Below are 13173 nucleotides of genomic sequence, written 5' to 3'. Positions count from 1 at the left end.
GTCGCACGTATACGTCCCTCTCAATTGTTTTTATTTCGAAGCAATAACTTTTACGGGGAGGAGCTATGCTAGTAACGCGGTTAAATGTTAGATAAATAAGTGACAAATGATATTAATCTTTTATGCACATATGCAACGAACGTCGCTGTAGGCGCACTTATGCAGTCTTTGCTATCTATAGAAATAGATGCAATAACTTGGGGCGGATGGCTGTCAGGCAACTGTTCCGTTTGATTGGACGACTTCGCTGTTGGCAGCCGGAGCTTCTGACATTGACATGAATTCGACGACAGTTTCCGTGGGTTCAGGTTCCTTTTTGTCTTCTTTTGACGAAAGTCTTTCGACATTATCGTTGTTACTTTCTCCATGACAAAGGCAGATAAGAATGCACGCGCTGAGAGCTGACATGGCCAGAAAAACGCCAAAACCTACTAGAAACCTATATAGAAGAGAGATTAGTTAACTATGTATTATTGTGAAATAGTTGCTTTCGGTCGCGGGGACCCCCTTTAGAACAAAGGAGCGGCCGCGCTCCGTCTTAAACAGTTAATGTTCGGTCAAATTCGTTTAGGTATTAAGAGAAAATTCTAGTCTAACGAGGAATTAAGTTTCTACACTCTCCGACGTTGTCTTTCTCACCATTGCCACCACTGCCATCCAGTGGTGGGGCTAGCAGGAGATGGTTTGTCTAAGCAACACTTTTCACCGTCGCTGCGACTGCAGCACCGATATCCGCGATGACAACTGCGCAGAGGATTAAAATAGAAGTGCTTTCAAGGTGAAAAGATCGACTCACAAGGTTCCATCGCTACAGCGCTCCCACTGTATTGCCTACAACACAGAGAACAGGGAACCCAGTATATTGCGCTCATTTTCATAGGTAAGAACAGCGCTCAATTAGCTGCCGCTCATTTAAAATGCAGAGCCGTGACTTGGGCAAGTCGCTTCATTCCGCCGTCACAGGTCACGGTCTCGTCGCCCAGCCGCTCATCCGCGGCCGCGACACATGAGCGCGACTATAGGCGTGCGGGGCATGCTCATAAACTTGTTATGGTAGTACTACCTGATAGGGAGTGACGGCGATAGAACAGGTCGAGCCCAAGACGACGTTACAGATCACGAGCCGAAGAAGAAAGTCGCTCATGTTTGTTTTCTTCACGAAAACGTTTTCTAGAGCGTCTGCATCAGACGGGCGAGAATCTTACAGTGTCTCTGCGCAATCTCGGGGTGGTTGGTATAATCGAGTTGCTCCCACTGTTACACCGCACTTCCGCAACACATCATACATTTGATTACACGCTTTGGTGAGGCATCGCGGCTGCAGCCATACATCTGCCTACTGCACGCGGAACAGCACTATAATCGTCTCTCAGACACTTCGTTTGCTTGTTCGCGCCTGCAATTTGGCGCTCGCACCTCGTGCCTGATATCAAAGAGGTATGATTGACAGTTTGCAGTACTTTGGTTTTCCTGCTGGTTCGGGCGGCTTGTCACTTTGACATCATTTGCTATATTGGAACTGGAACCTAAGAACTGTACTCCTTAATTATATTGACGCATAATCCTTGAGGCCAGGCGGCAAGGTGTACATGTAACGCACGCTAAAACCACAAACAATGGATTTTAGGTACGTCATTCCATTCCCTTCCCTCATTCTATTTTCAGAAGAGCCTATACAGAAGCTTGAATCCAGCAGAGAACCTCAAAAAATACGTGGTGAGGCTCTCTTTCCAAAAGATTTCACGTCCCATCTAAACTCGACTAAAGTCCAAAGGAAAGAGACCAGACGATCGCGATTTCTTCACGTCCAGACCCATATCAGTAAACGTCGGTAAGATTAACAGAGGCAGAAACATAATAGAGAGAGGAGAGGAGAGATGTTGATGCTAAAGGATCAATCACTACTGCCTATGGCTCTTCAGTAGTCAAAGTCGGCAATAGCGTCGTTGTTTGCGGCATCAAAGGGGTCAGTAGTAGAGTAGAGCGAAACTGTCGCAGTTTTGAAAGGGAAACACTTCTGCTAGGAATTCTGTCTTCCTACGGGAGAAAATTTCGATAGAGGATATGTGGGTGAGTCGTGGATGAATTCTAGTTCTCCTCTTGTGGCATGCAGATGCTGTAGTTCCTAACGTGGAATTCTCACCTGTCTGCTCACCTGTTTGCTACCCGTCAGCGACGTGCGAACAAGCTCATGTAGTCACGGCAATTCTCGTCGATTTACTAAAGAGGCAAGTGCACAGAATTTTAGTGTGTAGCGTTTGCTAAATATAAATACGGGCGCTAGTTCGAATTTAGTGAATTTGGAGGAACTGTGCATTGTCAAGGATAAGGCATGGAATGACATCAAACTCATTATTATAACTAATCTGTTTAGCTTGCTTGGGTCTTGTATTGCGATCTGGTATGCTTAGACGACAGCGGCAGCATTTTGGATGTTAGTGTAATAGCTTTGCTTGCAGCTTTAGCCAACGGTTAGTACATCTACCGAGTGTATTCATACAGAACTGTTTGCCTGAAAATGTTTTTCAGTGCGGCTACCTTATGCCTACATCGATGCTGAGACCGAATTGGGACGAATACGTAGCGACAAAGAGGGGTCGAAACTAACGCTTGGGTGCTTTCCAGTAGCAACAACGTTTGGGATATTTGACAGGCAGGGAACCATCTATAATGTGACACCAGATAAATGTTATCTCATACTGTAGTGATATACTTATGGATCCCGACTATACGGAAGAAGCAGCATGTGATTCCTTTATCACGTATCTGTGTGATTTGACTGGCAAACTATACGGATGCCACAAGCCAGGTAATTCATTTTGCTGCAAAACTAAGTTCTAGCGCTAATCTATCCAGGCGGGTCTCCGTTTCCTGTCTCGTCTCTACAGCAGCTCATAGATGCATCGACCCGTCGAGCAAACTCCATCAAACAACTCATAGACAGCGTCGAAAGTGGAAACAAATTAAATAATTGAACACCAAAAAAATTAAACAGAAAGAATGAGTAACGATAATAAAGGAAGATGATGGCCCCATCGTAACTCAAAACTGAACTTGGAACTATAAAACAGTGCAGCAGCAAGATTTTTTCCTCTCCTGAGCGAGTCGGATTTCGTCTTGCGCCGCCTTCGCCGCTCTCGCCACCTTGATGGCGCGTACGACTTCAGCGAAAGCCTCGTTGATATTGATCATTTTCAAAGCAGACGATTCGAGATAGGGGCAACGGTATCGACCGGCCAATTCGTGTCCTTCATCCGTCGACACTTCGCGCTCAGATTCGAGATCACACTAAGAGGTATATCCATCAAAATATAATATCTGTCTATATAGGATCACAAGACTTATTTCTATTTATATCTACCATGCACACAATTCCGTCATTGTTCCGGGTAAATATTCCGAATACCTTGTTTCCGAGTAGAATGGCCGGAATTCGACCGTCAATGTCTTTGAGACGTTCGATCTGTTTCATCATTGCGTCAATCGACTGATAGGAGGCGCGCGAAGTGATCGAAAAGACGAGAAGAAAGCCCTCGCCGTCGCGTATGTACTGTTCTCGAACGGCGCTGAAAACCTCCTGAGAAAATACGGAAGGAAAATATGCGGGGGCCGGGGGCGAGCGCGCGCGCGCGTTCCCTACACATACCTGACCGGCTGTGTCGAGAATGTCGAGCAGAACCTGCTCGCCGTCGACGACCGAGTCCACCTTGTAGGCATCCTCTGCACGTCGAGAAAGCCCGACAAGTATTTAGCTCGTCAATGCCAACCTCTGAGAGGCTCTCCGCGAACGCACCGATCGTGGGATCGTATTCCGCCGTGAATTCGTGATTCGTGTATTGGAGCGTGACGGCTGCGAATATAGAAAGGAGATGCGCTTTTTCGCTTGCCTGTTTCTTTTCTTCCCCGGAAGTCTTCCGGAGAATTTGGAATGCGACGTCGCGCGTCGTTCGCGACGCACTTACCCGATTTTCCTACGCCGCCGTCTCCGAGCAGTACGACTTTGTACGTCGGCTTGCCTGCTGGGGTCATCTGCATGGTGGTGTGGCAGAAATGGATACGGGAACCCGAAATATAGTGTGCTATTTTTGTCCGTGGGAGGCGATCACATGCTTTTTTAGGATCGAAAACACTGCTGCGGCAACCTTGGCTGTTAATGACAACATTAGGCGCAGCCAATAACTAAAGGTGCATCGTTAGTGGAATTCCTTCTTTTGCACTTATCTGTGTCTCAGCATGCAGATTTTTAGGCCAAAAGAGCGCTCGATTCACTAAAAGTTCGAACACAATAGGTAATTGTTAGGGACGAGTCCCCTTCTAATCATGTAATTACATTAGTTTATCTCGGGGCCCTCGAGAAAAGGCGATCAACTGGCGCGCAGTAGAATGATGATGACCAAGGCTGTATTTCTGATTATCTCATTCTACGGCGTCTGCCTGCCACCGCCTGCAGCGAGCGAATGCCAGGACTGTCCAGGTTAATTTTGAACATCTAGCGGCGTGAAGCAGTTTTGACGGAGAATTTTTAAATAGATTTGTCTCCAACGAAGGCCACCGTTGGAACGCTTTCAGATTGGTCGGAGTGGAGCAAGTGTTCGGCGTCTTGCAGGTCGACTGCTCATCAGAGTCGAAATCGAACGTGCGCGCCGTCGGGGACTCGGTGTTATGGAAAAACGGCGCAAAAGAGAGCTTGCATTCCTAAGCCGCCTCCATGTCCAGGTTTTCTGTGAGCAGTTGCGTTGTTTTTGGTGCTAGCGTCGTCTCCCAGCTGCCGTTGGATTTTGGGGTGAATGGGAGGCGTGGTCCGACGTATACGTGCAATATCGATCGAGGAAATGTCTTCATCCCCATTCGCAATACGGCGCGAATAACTGTCTCGGTTCCAAGACGGAAGAACGCGTTTGGGACAGAGGTTCTCTATGCAAAGGTGACGAAATAATAAAGTAAAGGTTTATTTTAATTAATTTACTTATCAAACAGTGGACGGTAGTTGGGGCGAATGGCACGTGCTTTTTCCGTGTACGAGATCGTGCGGACGCGGAACTCAGGTTCGTACGCGCGCATGCGACAACCCCCATCCGAAGCACGGCGGACTGCCGTGCATTGGATCTTCGAGTGTCGTCGAAGCGTGCAATACGCAACCATGTTCAGGTGATAGTGCATCAATGGACTATCATAGAAAGAAGCGTTAGTTCCGTACGTGTCTGCAGTTGACGGTGGCTGGAGCAGCTGGTCCAACTACACGCAGTGCACGAAGAGTTGCGGTGGGGGCACAATGAATCGCAGGAGATTCTGCAACGATCCCAAGCCGAGGAACGGCGGCAGTTGCTGTGCCGGCGATTCGTTAGAAACAATCGTCTGCAATAGTACCTGTTGCCCCGATATGCTCCCCGGTATGCTACTGTCTTCCTCTCAGAAGACTCTGTCACATAATTATTTGGCAGTTGATGGTGCCTGGAGTTCCTGGACAAACTGGACGGCTTGCTCTACGTCCTGCGGCGGAGGAGAGAGCTATCGTAGACGATGGTGCGACAATCCTGCACCTCAGAACGGCGGGAAAAATTGCTCGGGAAACGACACCGAAGTGCAGGAATGCTCTAGCCAATGCTGTCCAGGTACAGTCGCACCTTTCACAATTTTTAATTCATTAAAATTGCGGCGCAGTAAACGGGCAGTGGAGTTCGTGGGGAAGTTGGGAATCTTGTTCTCGTACGTGTGGAAATGGAACAGTCTTGCGACGTCGTCATTGCAATGATTCTTGTGGCGGTCAACAGTGTTCAGGAAGTAGCATTGATCAAGCGACTTGCTGCCTAGGTTGGAAAATAATTCCGTGAGGTTTGTGTAAACCGAATGTAAAATAGGTCAATGCCCGGGAAAGACTGCTTACTACGTCGATGCCTATACCGTTTACGAAGCTGAAGCGCAACGTTCCACCTACTACACAAATTGTGGTTTTATTGACTGGAACAGATGTACAAGATACAGGTAATAGCCTTCTAGTTTTTTTTCCAGCGTTGTTTACATCAGTTGGTCTGTAGATTGTCCTACACTCGTGTCGCTAAAACTGCTTACAGACGAAAAAGTCGCTTACTAGAAGGAGAGAAATGTGACTAGTCACCACTGGTGCCACTGCGCTACGTATGCTAATTTGTTTTTTTCGTGTCCACAATCAATAAAGTAATCGTTGCTGGCGTCACTCGAGTACTGTACGGGCCTCTCGATATCAATCTACCCTAGCGGCGACACGAAAACATGAACTGCGAGCTGAGTTACTCGAAAATCAAGACAGCCAACGAAGCGCGAATATCGGTATCACGCGAAAGAGACGTCGAGCTCGTTCCGAACCAATCGACGCCTTCTCGCAGGAAGAAATTCGCGACGAACAACGCCGCCGCAATCTTCTCGTTCTCATTCTCCACCATCTAGCCGAAGAAGGGTTCGCAGTCAATGGAAGAAAGCTCTCTCTTTGCGCAAACGGTGCGCTTGTGTAGCTATCTCGAGACGTGCCGCGTTTTGGAGAGCGAAGTGGGAGGAGCGACGTTAGCTCGCTATCGCGTTTGCGACAACATCGACTTGACGACCGTGCTCCAGGTGTAGTGTAGGCCCCCATGAGTAGATCTTATGATCATCTAACTTATATTTGACGTCACAACAGGAATACGAATCCTATTATTACGTCAAATTCAATAAATATCCGAAAATAACAAAAAAGATTGAATCTGCAAGTCTGTTTTTTTTTAAAAAAAGGACGCGTCCTTTGGCTTTGCTTTTTACAGTTTATCATAGATGGTAGTGGATCGAGAGGAGGCATGCCTCCGAAGCCTAAACGTACGGGTAGTGGAAAGGGTGGCAGCACGCCGGCCTTGCCCGTCATTCCATCCCCTCCTTCATCTTCTACTTCGTCATCGGTGTCGACTTCACAGCGTCGCGGTAGTGGAGGAAGTGGTGGGAAGTTAGCTAGAGGTAGCGCCGGAAAATCGAAGGAGACAAAGACGGGAGGAGAGGTTTTACAACGTTTAACTTCACTGTTATGAGCATTCTATTGGAGGGTTTCTAGAGTAAGGCCAAGAAGGAGGCGTCTTCAGGTGAGGCAACAAAGGAAGACGTCGAATCGTTGAATCTAGCTGGAACGTCAGCTCTTCACAATCGAAATCAACCAGGGATACGTAAAGTGTGCGAGAGAGTGAAATTTTCAGACGAAAAGGATCGGTATTTTTTTGCTAGGGCATGGTGGTGGATATGCGCGAGATGCTTCGTGCGACGATAAGGCAAGAATCACACGTCATTCAAGATCACGAGGTAAGATATAGAGATGTACCAGAATTTGATTAGGGTATTAAAATTTTTGTTTTGATCTACCTTGAAGGAAAAATTGTTGAAGCCAATTGCCGGTTTCGCTGGTTACAATACCGAAATGAGAGAACTTGCAGCTGTCATCAGCAGAGTTTGTAGAGTCCGAGCATCTTCTATCCTTCGAAGTCACAGTACACTGTTCAGGACATTTATCTACATAATCCCGACGTGCGATGGAACGACATTATGGGACTCGAAGAGCCAAAGCGTCTCGTCAAGGAAGCGGTTGTCTATCCAATCAAGGTCATATAGAAACGTCAATATAGAGGAAACTTAATTAATTAATAATATAAATAATCTTTAGTACCCCCAGCTTTTTACCGGCATCTTGTCGCCGTGGAAAGGTCTCCTATTGTACGGACCTCCAGGTAAGGAAACACGTGGCTAGAGATCGATTTGGGAATTTGCGCGTTTAGGCACAGGAAAGACGATGTTGGCCAAAGCGGTTGCAACCGAGTGCAATACGACGTTCTTCAATATATCTGCTTCGACGATAGTGAGCAAGTGGCGAGGCGATTCAGAGAAGCTCGTTAGGGTAAAAACAAATCCCCATGCTTACATAAAATTTTGACGTCACTCTTTCATCCAAAAGATTCTTTTCGAATTGGCACGATTTCACGCTCCTTCGACGATTTTCATCGACGAATTGGAGTCCATAATGTCGCAAAGAGGCTACAGTGGCAGGTCGGCGTGATTTTTGAAAAGCGTGGAAAATTTTCACGCGTTTTTTTCGCGCGTCAAGTGGCGAGCACGAGGGAAGCCGACGAATGAAAACGGAACTGCTCGTTCAAATGGACGGTCTCGCGAAATCGTCGGAAATGGTTTTTCTGCTCGCTGCATCGAATCTACCTTGGTCAGTTCCGAGCGTCAATGCTCCTTCTTCTTTCTCTGATGTTTTTTTTGTAGGGAGCTGGATCACGCTATGTTGAGACGTCTAGAGAAGAGAATACTCGTCGATCTTCCGAATCACGAGGGTCGCAAGGCAATGCTCTATCATCACTTACCTCCCGTTCTGTCAGGCGAATTGGAACTTCAAACTGAGCTCGACTACGATTCTTTGGCTACGGTTGCCTATGCACCACGAAAAAAAAACAAAATTCAATAATCAGTAAAGTCGTCTCTTTAGGCCACAGAGGGCTACTCTGGATCGGACATAAGGCTAGTTTGCAAAGAAGCGGCTATGAGGCCGTTACGAAAAGTTTTCTCGCGTTTAGAAGGCCAGGGACACGGTAGAGGATAAAAATAGGTAGTTCTACTACTCGAGCGTCGTGCTATTTTTAGACGGTGCCGCATTGTCCGGCGATCAGCTGCAGCTCGATCCCCTCCTGCAGGAAGACGTCGAAGCGGCGCTCGCTCGCACGAAGCCGTCCGCTCACGCGCTCAAAGATCGATACATCGAATGGCAAAGGCAGTACGAATCGGTGTAAATAGAAAACGCCCCTTTATTAGCAGAAATTTGCACGTGCAAAGAGAATTTTAATTTCTTATTGAATTATTTGTGCTTGCCCGGACGCATGCACGTTCTCGATCTTTTGATTGGGGGAAGGAATCCGATGGACGACGCGGCGGCCGAAGATGCGTCGCCACGCGATGAGACAACGACTCCTACAACGATGAACGGCCCAAGAGTGTCTTCGTCAGCCGTGGCAGACGACAAAGGGGTGTCTCGCGCTCGCGCGACGAAGAAAAACGGGATGGTGCGGACGGACAGGAAAAGAAAGCGCGTGCGATCTCGCTCCGACGATCGCGTCTTACCGAAGAAGATGCTGGCGACTGGTAGGAGCCCCCCTTTTCCCCAGGGAAATTCGTTCTTGGAGAATTTGTCCGCTCTAGACGACCAGGACGCGTCTTTGCGCGAGGAGACGAACGCCGTGCCTCGGAAAACGTACTTCGCTTGCGGTTTGTACGCCGATTCGGACACTTTTGGTGTGAGAGATGTCAGGTAAGGGATAGATCGAAGCCCTAGAAAGAGAGAGGGGGGGGGACCCCACTAGAAGAAGGAGAGGCGGCATCCTAATTCAATTAAAAGAGATGTGCCTCTTCTGAAATGAAATGTCTACAGTGGCGACCCTTCGTCCGTTTAGTCATTTGCGTGTATTTAGTGCTCTATCTGACAAAGATCCGATGGAGGGGAATGCAGTTGCCAAAGATTATGATGAGAAATTCGAGTGGCCAACGCCTGTCTGCTTTGGTTAGAGACTATGGGGATTTCTTTCTTTAAATTTTCTTCTCTAAGTATTTACAAATAGGAGAGTTCTTGCTCGAGAAGACGGATGACTTCCACTTGCCTTATGATATATGGTGGATGATGAAAGAGAATAAGGTTAATTCCATAATAAAATATGGAAGATTCGTTCTTGACGGGTTTCTTAGTTGACGACGAAGGCAGTCAAAGTCGCACTACAGTCAAAAGAATATAAATCTATTAGAAATAGTAAGGAATATCGAACTACAGATAATTAAATTCCTCTATAGGTCTGGTTTTTTTCTCAGACGTCTACGTCGACATCAAAATTCCAAATTCGCCCGAGGCGTCCGTGTGCGTTTGCAAATTACCCGCAAACGACGACGAAATGGGCTGCAAAGACGACTGTTTGAATCGGTACTGAGACATTGGATTGCTTGTGAGACGTACCCCTATCGTTTTCTCTTTTAGCGTTGTCTACACCGAATGTTGCCCGGACAATTGTCCCTGCGGCGAACGGTGCTCGAACCAGAGATTTCGAAAGCATCAGTGGGCACCCAACCTGAAGAAAATAATTGTTCGTAAATGACACCGTTTCGCGTTTTTTTTTTATTATTATTATTATTTTCTCTTTGCGACCAGACTAAGGACAGGGGATATGGAATCGTCACGAAGACGGACTTGAAAGCCGGCCAATTTGTCATCGAGTACGTCGGCGAAGTGATAAGCGAACAGCTGTATAGGTGAGACTTTTGATAAAAATCGCTCTGGAGGTTTGCAGAGTTGCCTCGTAGGGAACGCGTTGCTACCCAGTACAAGCACCAGCGTCATCACTATTGCTTGAGCATGGAGGGAGGAATCATAATCGATGGACACAACATGGTAGCAAGACGTCGTCAAGGAAACGATTTTTAAAAATTAAAAATTGTGGATGCGCAGGGCAGCAAGGCGAGGTTTGTCAATCACAGTTGCGATCCCAATTGCGAAATGCAGAAATGGAAAGTCTTTTTTAAAATTAATAATGATACAAACATATGAGAGGAATCTCTTTTTATAGGTATGTGAACGGTGCCTATCGCATGGGTCTCTTCGCCCTGAAGGACATCCCAGCCAACGCGGAACTCAGCTACGACTACAATTTCGACGCAATGGATAACGATCTACAGGTTCGTTTTTGTTTTCTTTTGAAGTCGTGGCCTTCGTTTTATTTATTCTCGCCGCGTTAGAAATGCTTTTGTCGTTCCGAAAATTGTCGCGGCGTCATAGGCGCGCGAAACGGCGTCAACGCGTCGACGAAGTTGCTGGAGAACTTGAAGGCGGTCGCTTTCTTCAACAGAAAACGGGGAACGAAGCGAAAGTGGAAATTGGGCGACATCAAGGGAAACGACGGCGTCTCCGATAAACTGCGAAACAAACTCCTCGAAATGAGAGCCCCCGAGGTTCGCGCTAATGCAAGAGATCATTCTTGTCGCCCCGCCGCGAAAAAGGATTCCTTAGAGTTTGGCTGTTGGATGTTCGTCCGCTTTTGATTTGCCTACGTACCGGCCCATGACGCTCAGAGAAAAGTAAAGCTATATAGAAATAGTGGTGCCGTATTATCGTGTAACGGTTCGTCGACAGGGCTATAATTTGCCGAAGTGGTTTATTTTTGTGTCGGAATCTTCTTAGGACGGTGGAACACTTCTCGGTACGATTTTTTTGAAAGCGCGTCTTTTCATTTTTTGCAAATGTGTCTGTAGCTCTTTCGGGATATTCTGCGCGACCACGAATTGAAAATGAATCCCGACCTATCCGATGCGTCTTTAGCCATCAAAACGCTTGGTATGCCGAAATAACGCCTTTAAAAAAAGAAACGAGGGAACGTTTGTTTGTCTTCTCTTTCTAGCCAAAACAAAAGAGGTGGCTGCTCGGCGACGTGTTCCCCAAACGTAATAATAGATGTAAACTTTAGATCATGCGATGTATATGCGGCAGACCGGAGGAAGACGGACCGATGATTCAGTGCGACAAATGCTACGTAAGGGTGCCTCGCGTCGTCTTAAGGCGAGAACGCGGCGTTTTTTCTCTACAGTTTTGGCAACATTGTGACTGCATGAATTTCTACCCTCCGGAAAACGCCGAAGACGTGCCGTATTTGTGCGAAAAGTGCAGCTATAGAGAAGTGGACAGAGTGCGTGGGGTGGCGCTTGGAAAGGAGCGAGTCTCTATCACTAAAAAAATTCTTCTCCGTAGAACATTCCACTCAGGCCTCAGCCGGTGAACGGCGTTTCAGGCTGCACGTATTATCTGACGTTCTGGCATAACGGCCAGCTCATACAGAGAGGTGCCGTATGAAAATCCCCCTCCTATACAATTTTAGTTTTCTTCCGCTTTTTTCTCTGTGAAGGGAGCTGTGCTTACACCTCTCGTGATCATGCACTGTCGTGGAAGAACGGAAAAAAGAGGTAAGTCGGTTTTCAGATGCACTCTCGCGACGACGTCTTGCATACGTCGTATCTTTCTCAGATCGTGCAATAGGAGACTGAGAATGAATCATCAGGAGGAACTCGACGTGTTTCGAATTGTCGCCTTGTGGCAAACAGACGCGTACGGATGAACTAGCTAGAGAAAAGAAATCCGATTTTGCGAAATATCTTCTACAGATGTGAACGATTTGCTTATGGCTTTCACTATTTTCGTCCGAAGGAAGTATGTCGCGTCGAAGGACAGCGCTTTTATCCAAACGAAGTATAAATGGGAAAAATTTTCGAAACCGTAGCAACGTACACAGCTAAATTCCCTAGGTTCTCGAAACTAAGCTTTTTGAAGTTGTTCCTCTTGAGGCTGTTATTGCTCCCTGCGTTGTCATGGACCGCTTTTCCTACGTTATAGGCGAGTCTAACTGCATGCTGTTCTCTGACATTGGTGAGAGTTTCGTGGAGCAGGTCGTCCTTTGGGATTCGAAGAGAAGGACGTTTACATTTGCGTTAAGTTTTACAATAGTAAGACGCACAAAGCAGAAGCGCTGAAAAAAAAGCAGCTAAAGTACGTCGCGTCGTGCACAGTCTAAATTTTCACCACAACATTCGTTCTTTTTTTAGATATCCTATTTGTGAGGATCTCTCTGTCTTCCATAGATTCTCGCAGCCTTTGAAGTTGCAGAGGACTGTTCTGGTAAAGTTACGTAGTCGTTTTACGACTGCAGTGTTCACGTTTTTATAGGCTGATCCTAATGACGTTCCAAGTCAGAAAGGATCGAAGAGGTCAGTGAGAGAGGTTAGTTTCGAAATTTGCTCATTTTTTGACTTGATTTTAGATTGAGTAAGGACAAGCAGAAGGCGTCGACAAGCAAAGAGGCTTTGGAAATTTCGACAAAGCCTGGAGATGTTGTTAATGGGATAGCCGAAGCTTTGTCTTTTAAAAAGAATAAACGATCTAAAGGGAAAGGTACACCATACCATACCATAGACGTGAAATAAATTATTAAAAAAATGATTTGGCGTTTTTTAGACCTAATAGATGCTTCCGTTCTTCTTTGTCGTTGAAGCCTGCAAAATTAGTATTTATTGAGAAGAGACTGCCGTGCTTACCTATGTATTTTCGAACAATGCAGGTTTATGGTTTGAAGGCATTTGCAGGCACGTGACCATCGCGATTAC

General features: G+C 46.6%; 6 protein-coding genes across 8 annotated transcripts; 4 read left to right on the top strand and 2 right to left on the bottom strand.

Annotated features, from left to right (window-relative positions):
- Positions 1–14: 14 nt before the first annotated feature.
- Positions 15–1222, bottom strand: LOC136192393 (uncharacterized). The gene is made up of 4 exons (XM_065980967.1): positions 1064–1222; positions 797–831; positions 640–744; positions 15–439 (listed from the first exon to the last, which is right to left on the bottom strand). The coding sequence occupies exons 1-4, from the start codon at positions 1142–1144 to the stop codon at positions 214–216; spliced, it is 447 nt and encodes a 148-aa protein (XP_065837039.1). The 5' UTR covers positions 1145–1222; the 3' UTR covers positions 15–213.
- A 359-nt stretch (positions 1223–1581) lies between these two features.
- On the top strand, positions 1582–3068 carry LOC136192391 (exosome complex component RRP43-like). The gene is made up of 11 exons (XM_065980964.1): positions 1582–1627; positions 1680–1716; positions 1768–1831; positions 1893–1966; positions 2025–2070; positions 2123–2228; positions 2285–2330; positions 2375–2471; positions 2530–2653; positions 2706–2809; positions 2857–3068. Exons 1-11 carry the CDS (start codon positions 1617–1619, stop codon positions 2973–2975), a joined length of 828 nt encoding a protein of 275 aa, XP_065837036.1. The 5' UTR covers positions 1582–1616; the 3' UTR covers positions 2976–3068.
- On the bottom strand, positions 2947–4067 carry LOC136192392 (ras-like protein rasD). The gene is made up of 5 exons (XM_065980965.1): positions 3963–4067; positions 3794–3850; positions 3647–3720; positions 3407–3577; positions 2947–3288 (listed from the first exon to the last, which is right to left on the bottom strand). Exons 1-5 carry the CDS (start codon positions 4033–4035, stop codon positions 3061–3063), a joined length of 603 nt encoding a protein of 200 aa, XP_065837037.1. The 5' UTR covers positions 4036–4067; the 3' UTR covers positions 2947–3060.
- Positions 3138–6193, top strand: LOC136192382 (coadhesin-like). 3 transcript variants are annotated; one of them, XM_065980944.1, is made up of 11 exons: positions 3138–4185; positions 4248–4274; positions 4336–4474; positions 4531–4716; positions 4766–4924; positions 4978–5148; positions 5208–5390; positions 5442–5612; positions 5662–5811; positions 5859–5982; positions 6036–6193. In XM_065980944.1, the coding sequence occupies exons 3-11, from the start codon at positions 4384–4386 to the stop codon at positions 6109–6111; spliced, it is 1311 nt and encodes a 436-aa protein (XP_065837016.1). In that variant the 5' UTR covers positions 3138–4185; positions 4248–4274; positions 4336–4383; the 3' UTR covers positions 6112–6193. The 3 variants fall into 3 exon arrangements, with proteins under 3 accessions (XP_065837016.1, XP_065837014.1, XP_065837013.1); XM_065980942.1 differs by having other exon boundaries at positions 4233–4274; XM_065980941.1 differs by having other exon boundaries at positions 4233–4289.
- A 20-nt stretch (positions 6194–6213) lies between these two features.
- Positions 6214–8867, top strand: LOC136192358 (katanin p60 ATPase-containing subunit A-like 2). Its single transcript, XM_065980903.1, has 16 exons — positions 6214–6306; positions 6363–6433; positions 6489–6588; positions 6653–6722; positions 6784–7001; positions 7055–7168; positions 7222–7296; positions 7364–7441; positions 7495–7593; positions 7655–7718; positions 7767–7885; positions 7943–8034; positions 8093–8203; positions 8257–8416; positions 8477–8579; positions 8632–8867. The coding sequence occupies exons 1-16, from the start codon at positions 6250–6252 to the stop codon at positions 8775–8777; spliced, it is 1677 nt and encodes a 558-aa protein (XP_065836975.1). The 5' UTR covers positions 6214–6249; the 3' UTR covers positions 8778–8867.
- LOC136192357 (histone-lysine N-methyltransferase ASH1L-like) lies at positions 8850–13151 on the top strand. Its single transcript, XM_065980902.1, has 28 exons — positions 8850–9126; positions 9184–9292; positions 9453–9541; positions 9600–9673; positions 9724–9784; positions 9844–9952; positions 10007–10112; positions 10178–10278; positions 10330–10417; positions 10475–10534; positions 10594–10701; positions 10762–10974; positions 11033–11100; positions 11156–11222; positions 11275–11356; positions 11421–11434; positions 11487–11552; positions 11607–11705; positions 11768–11858; positions 11922–11979; positions 12041–12121; positions 12178–12262; positions 12319–12406; positions 12460–12559; positions 12616–12688; positions 12737–12777; positions 12831–12961; positions 13025–13151. Exons 1-28 carry the CDS (start codon positions 8865–8867, stop codon positions 13057–13059), a joined length of 2559 nt encoding a protein of 852 aa, XP_065836974.1. The 5' UTR covers positions 8850–8864; the 3' UTR covers positions 13060–13151.
- Positions 13152–13173: the final 22 nt, after the last annotated feature.

Source organism: Oscarella lobularis, chromosome 10, assembly GCF_947507565.1.
Source record: "Oscarella lobularis chromosome 10, ooOscLobu1.1, whole genome shotgun sequence".
NCBI classification, from domain to species: domain Eukaryota; kingdom Metazoa; phylum Porifera; class Homoscleromorpha; order Homosclerophorida; family Oscarellidae; genus Oscarella; species Oscarella lobularis.
Note: the sequence above shows the minus strand (reverse complement) of the source record. Positions and strands in the feature narration are given on the sequence as shown.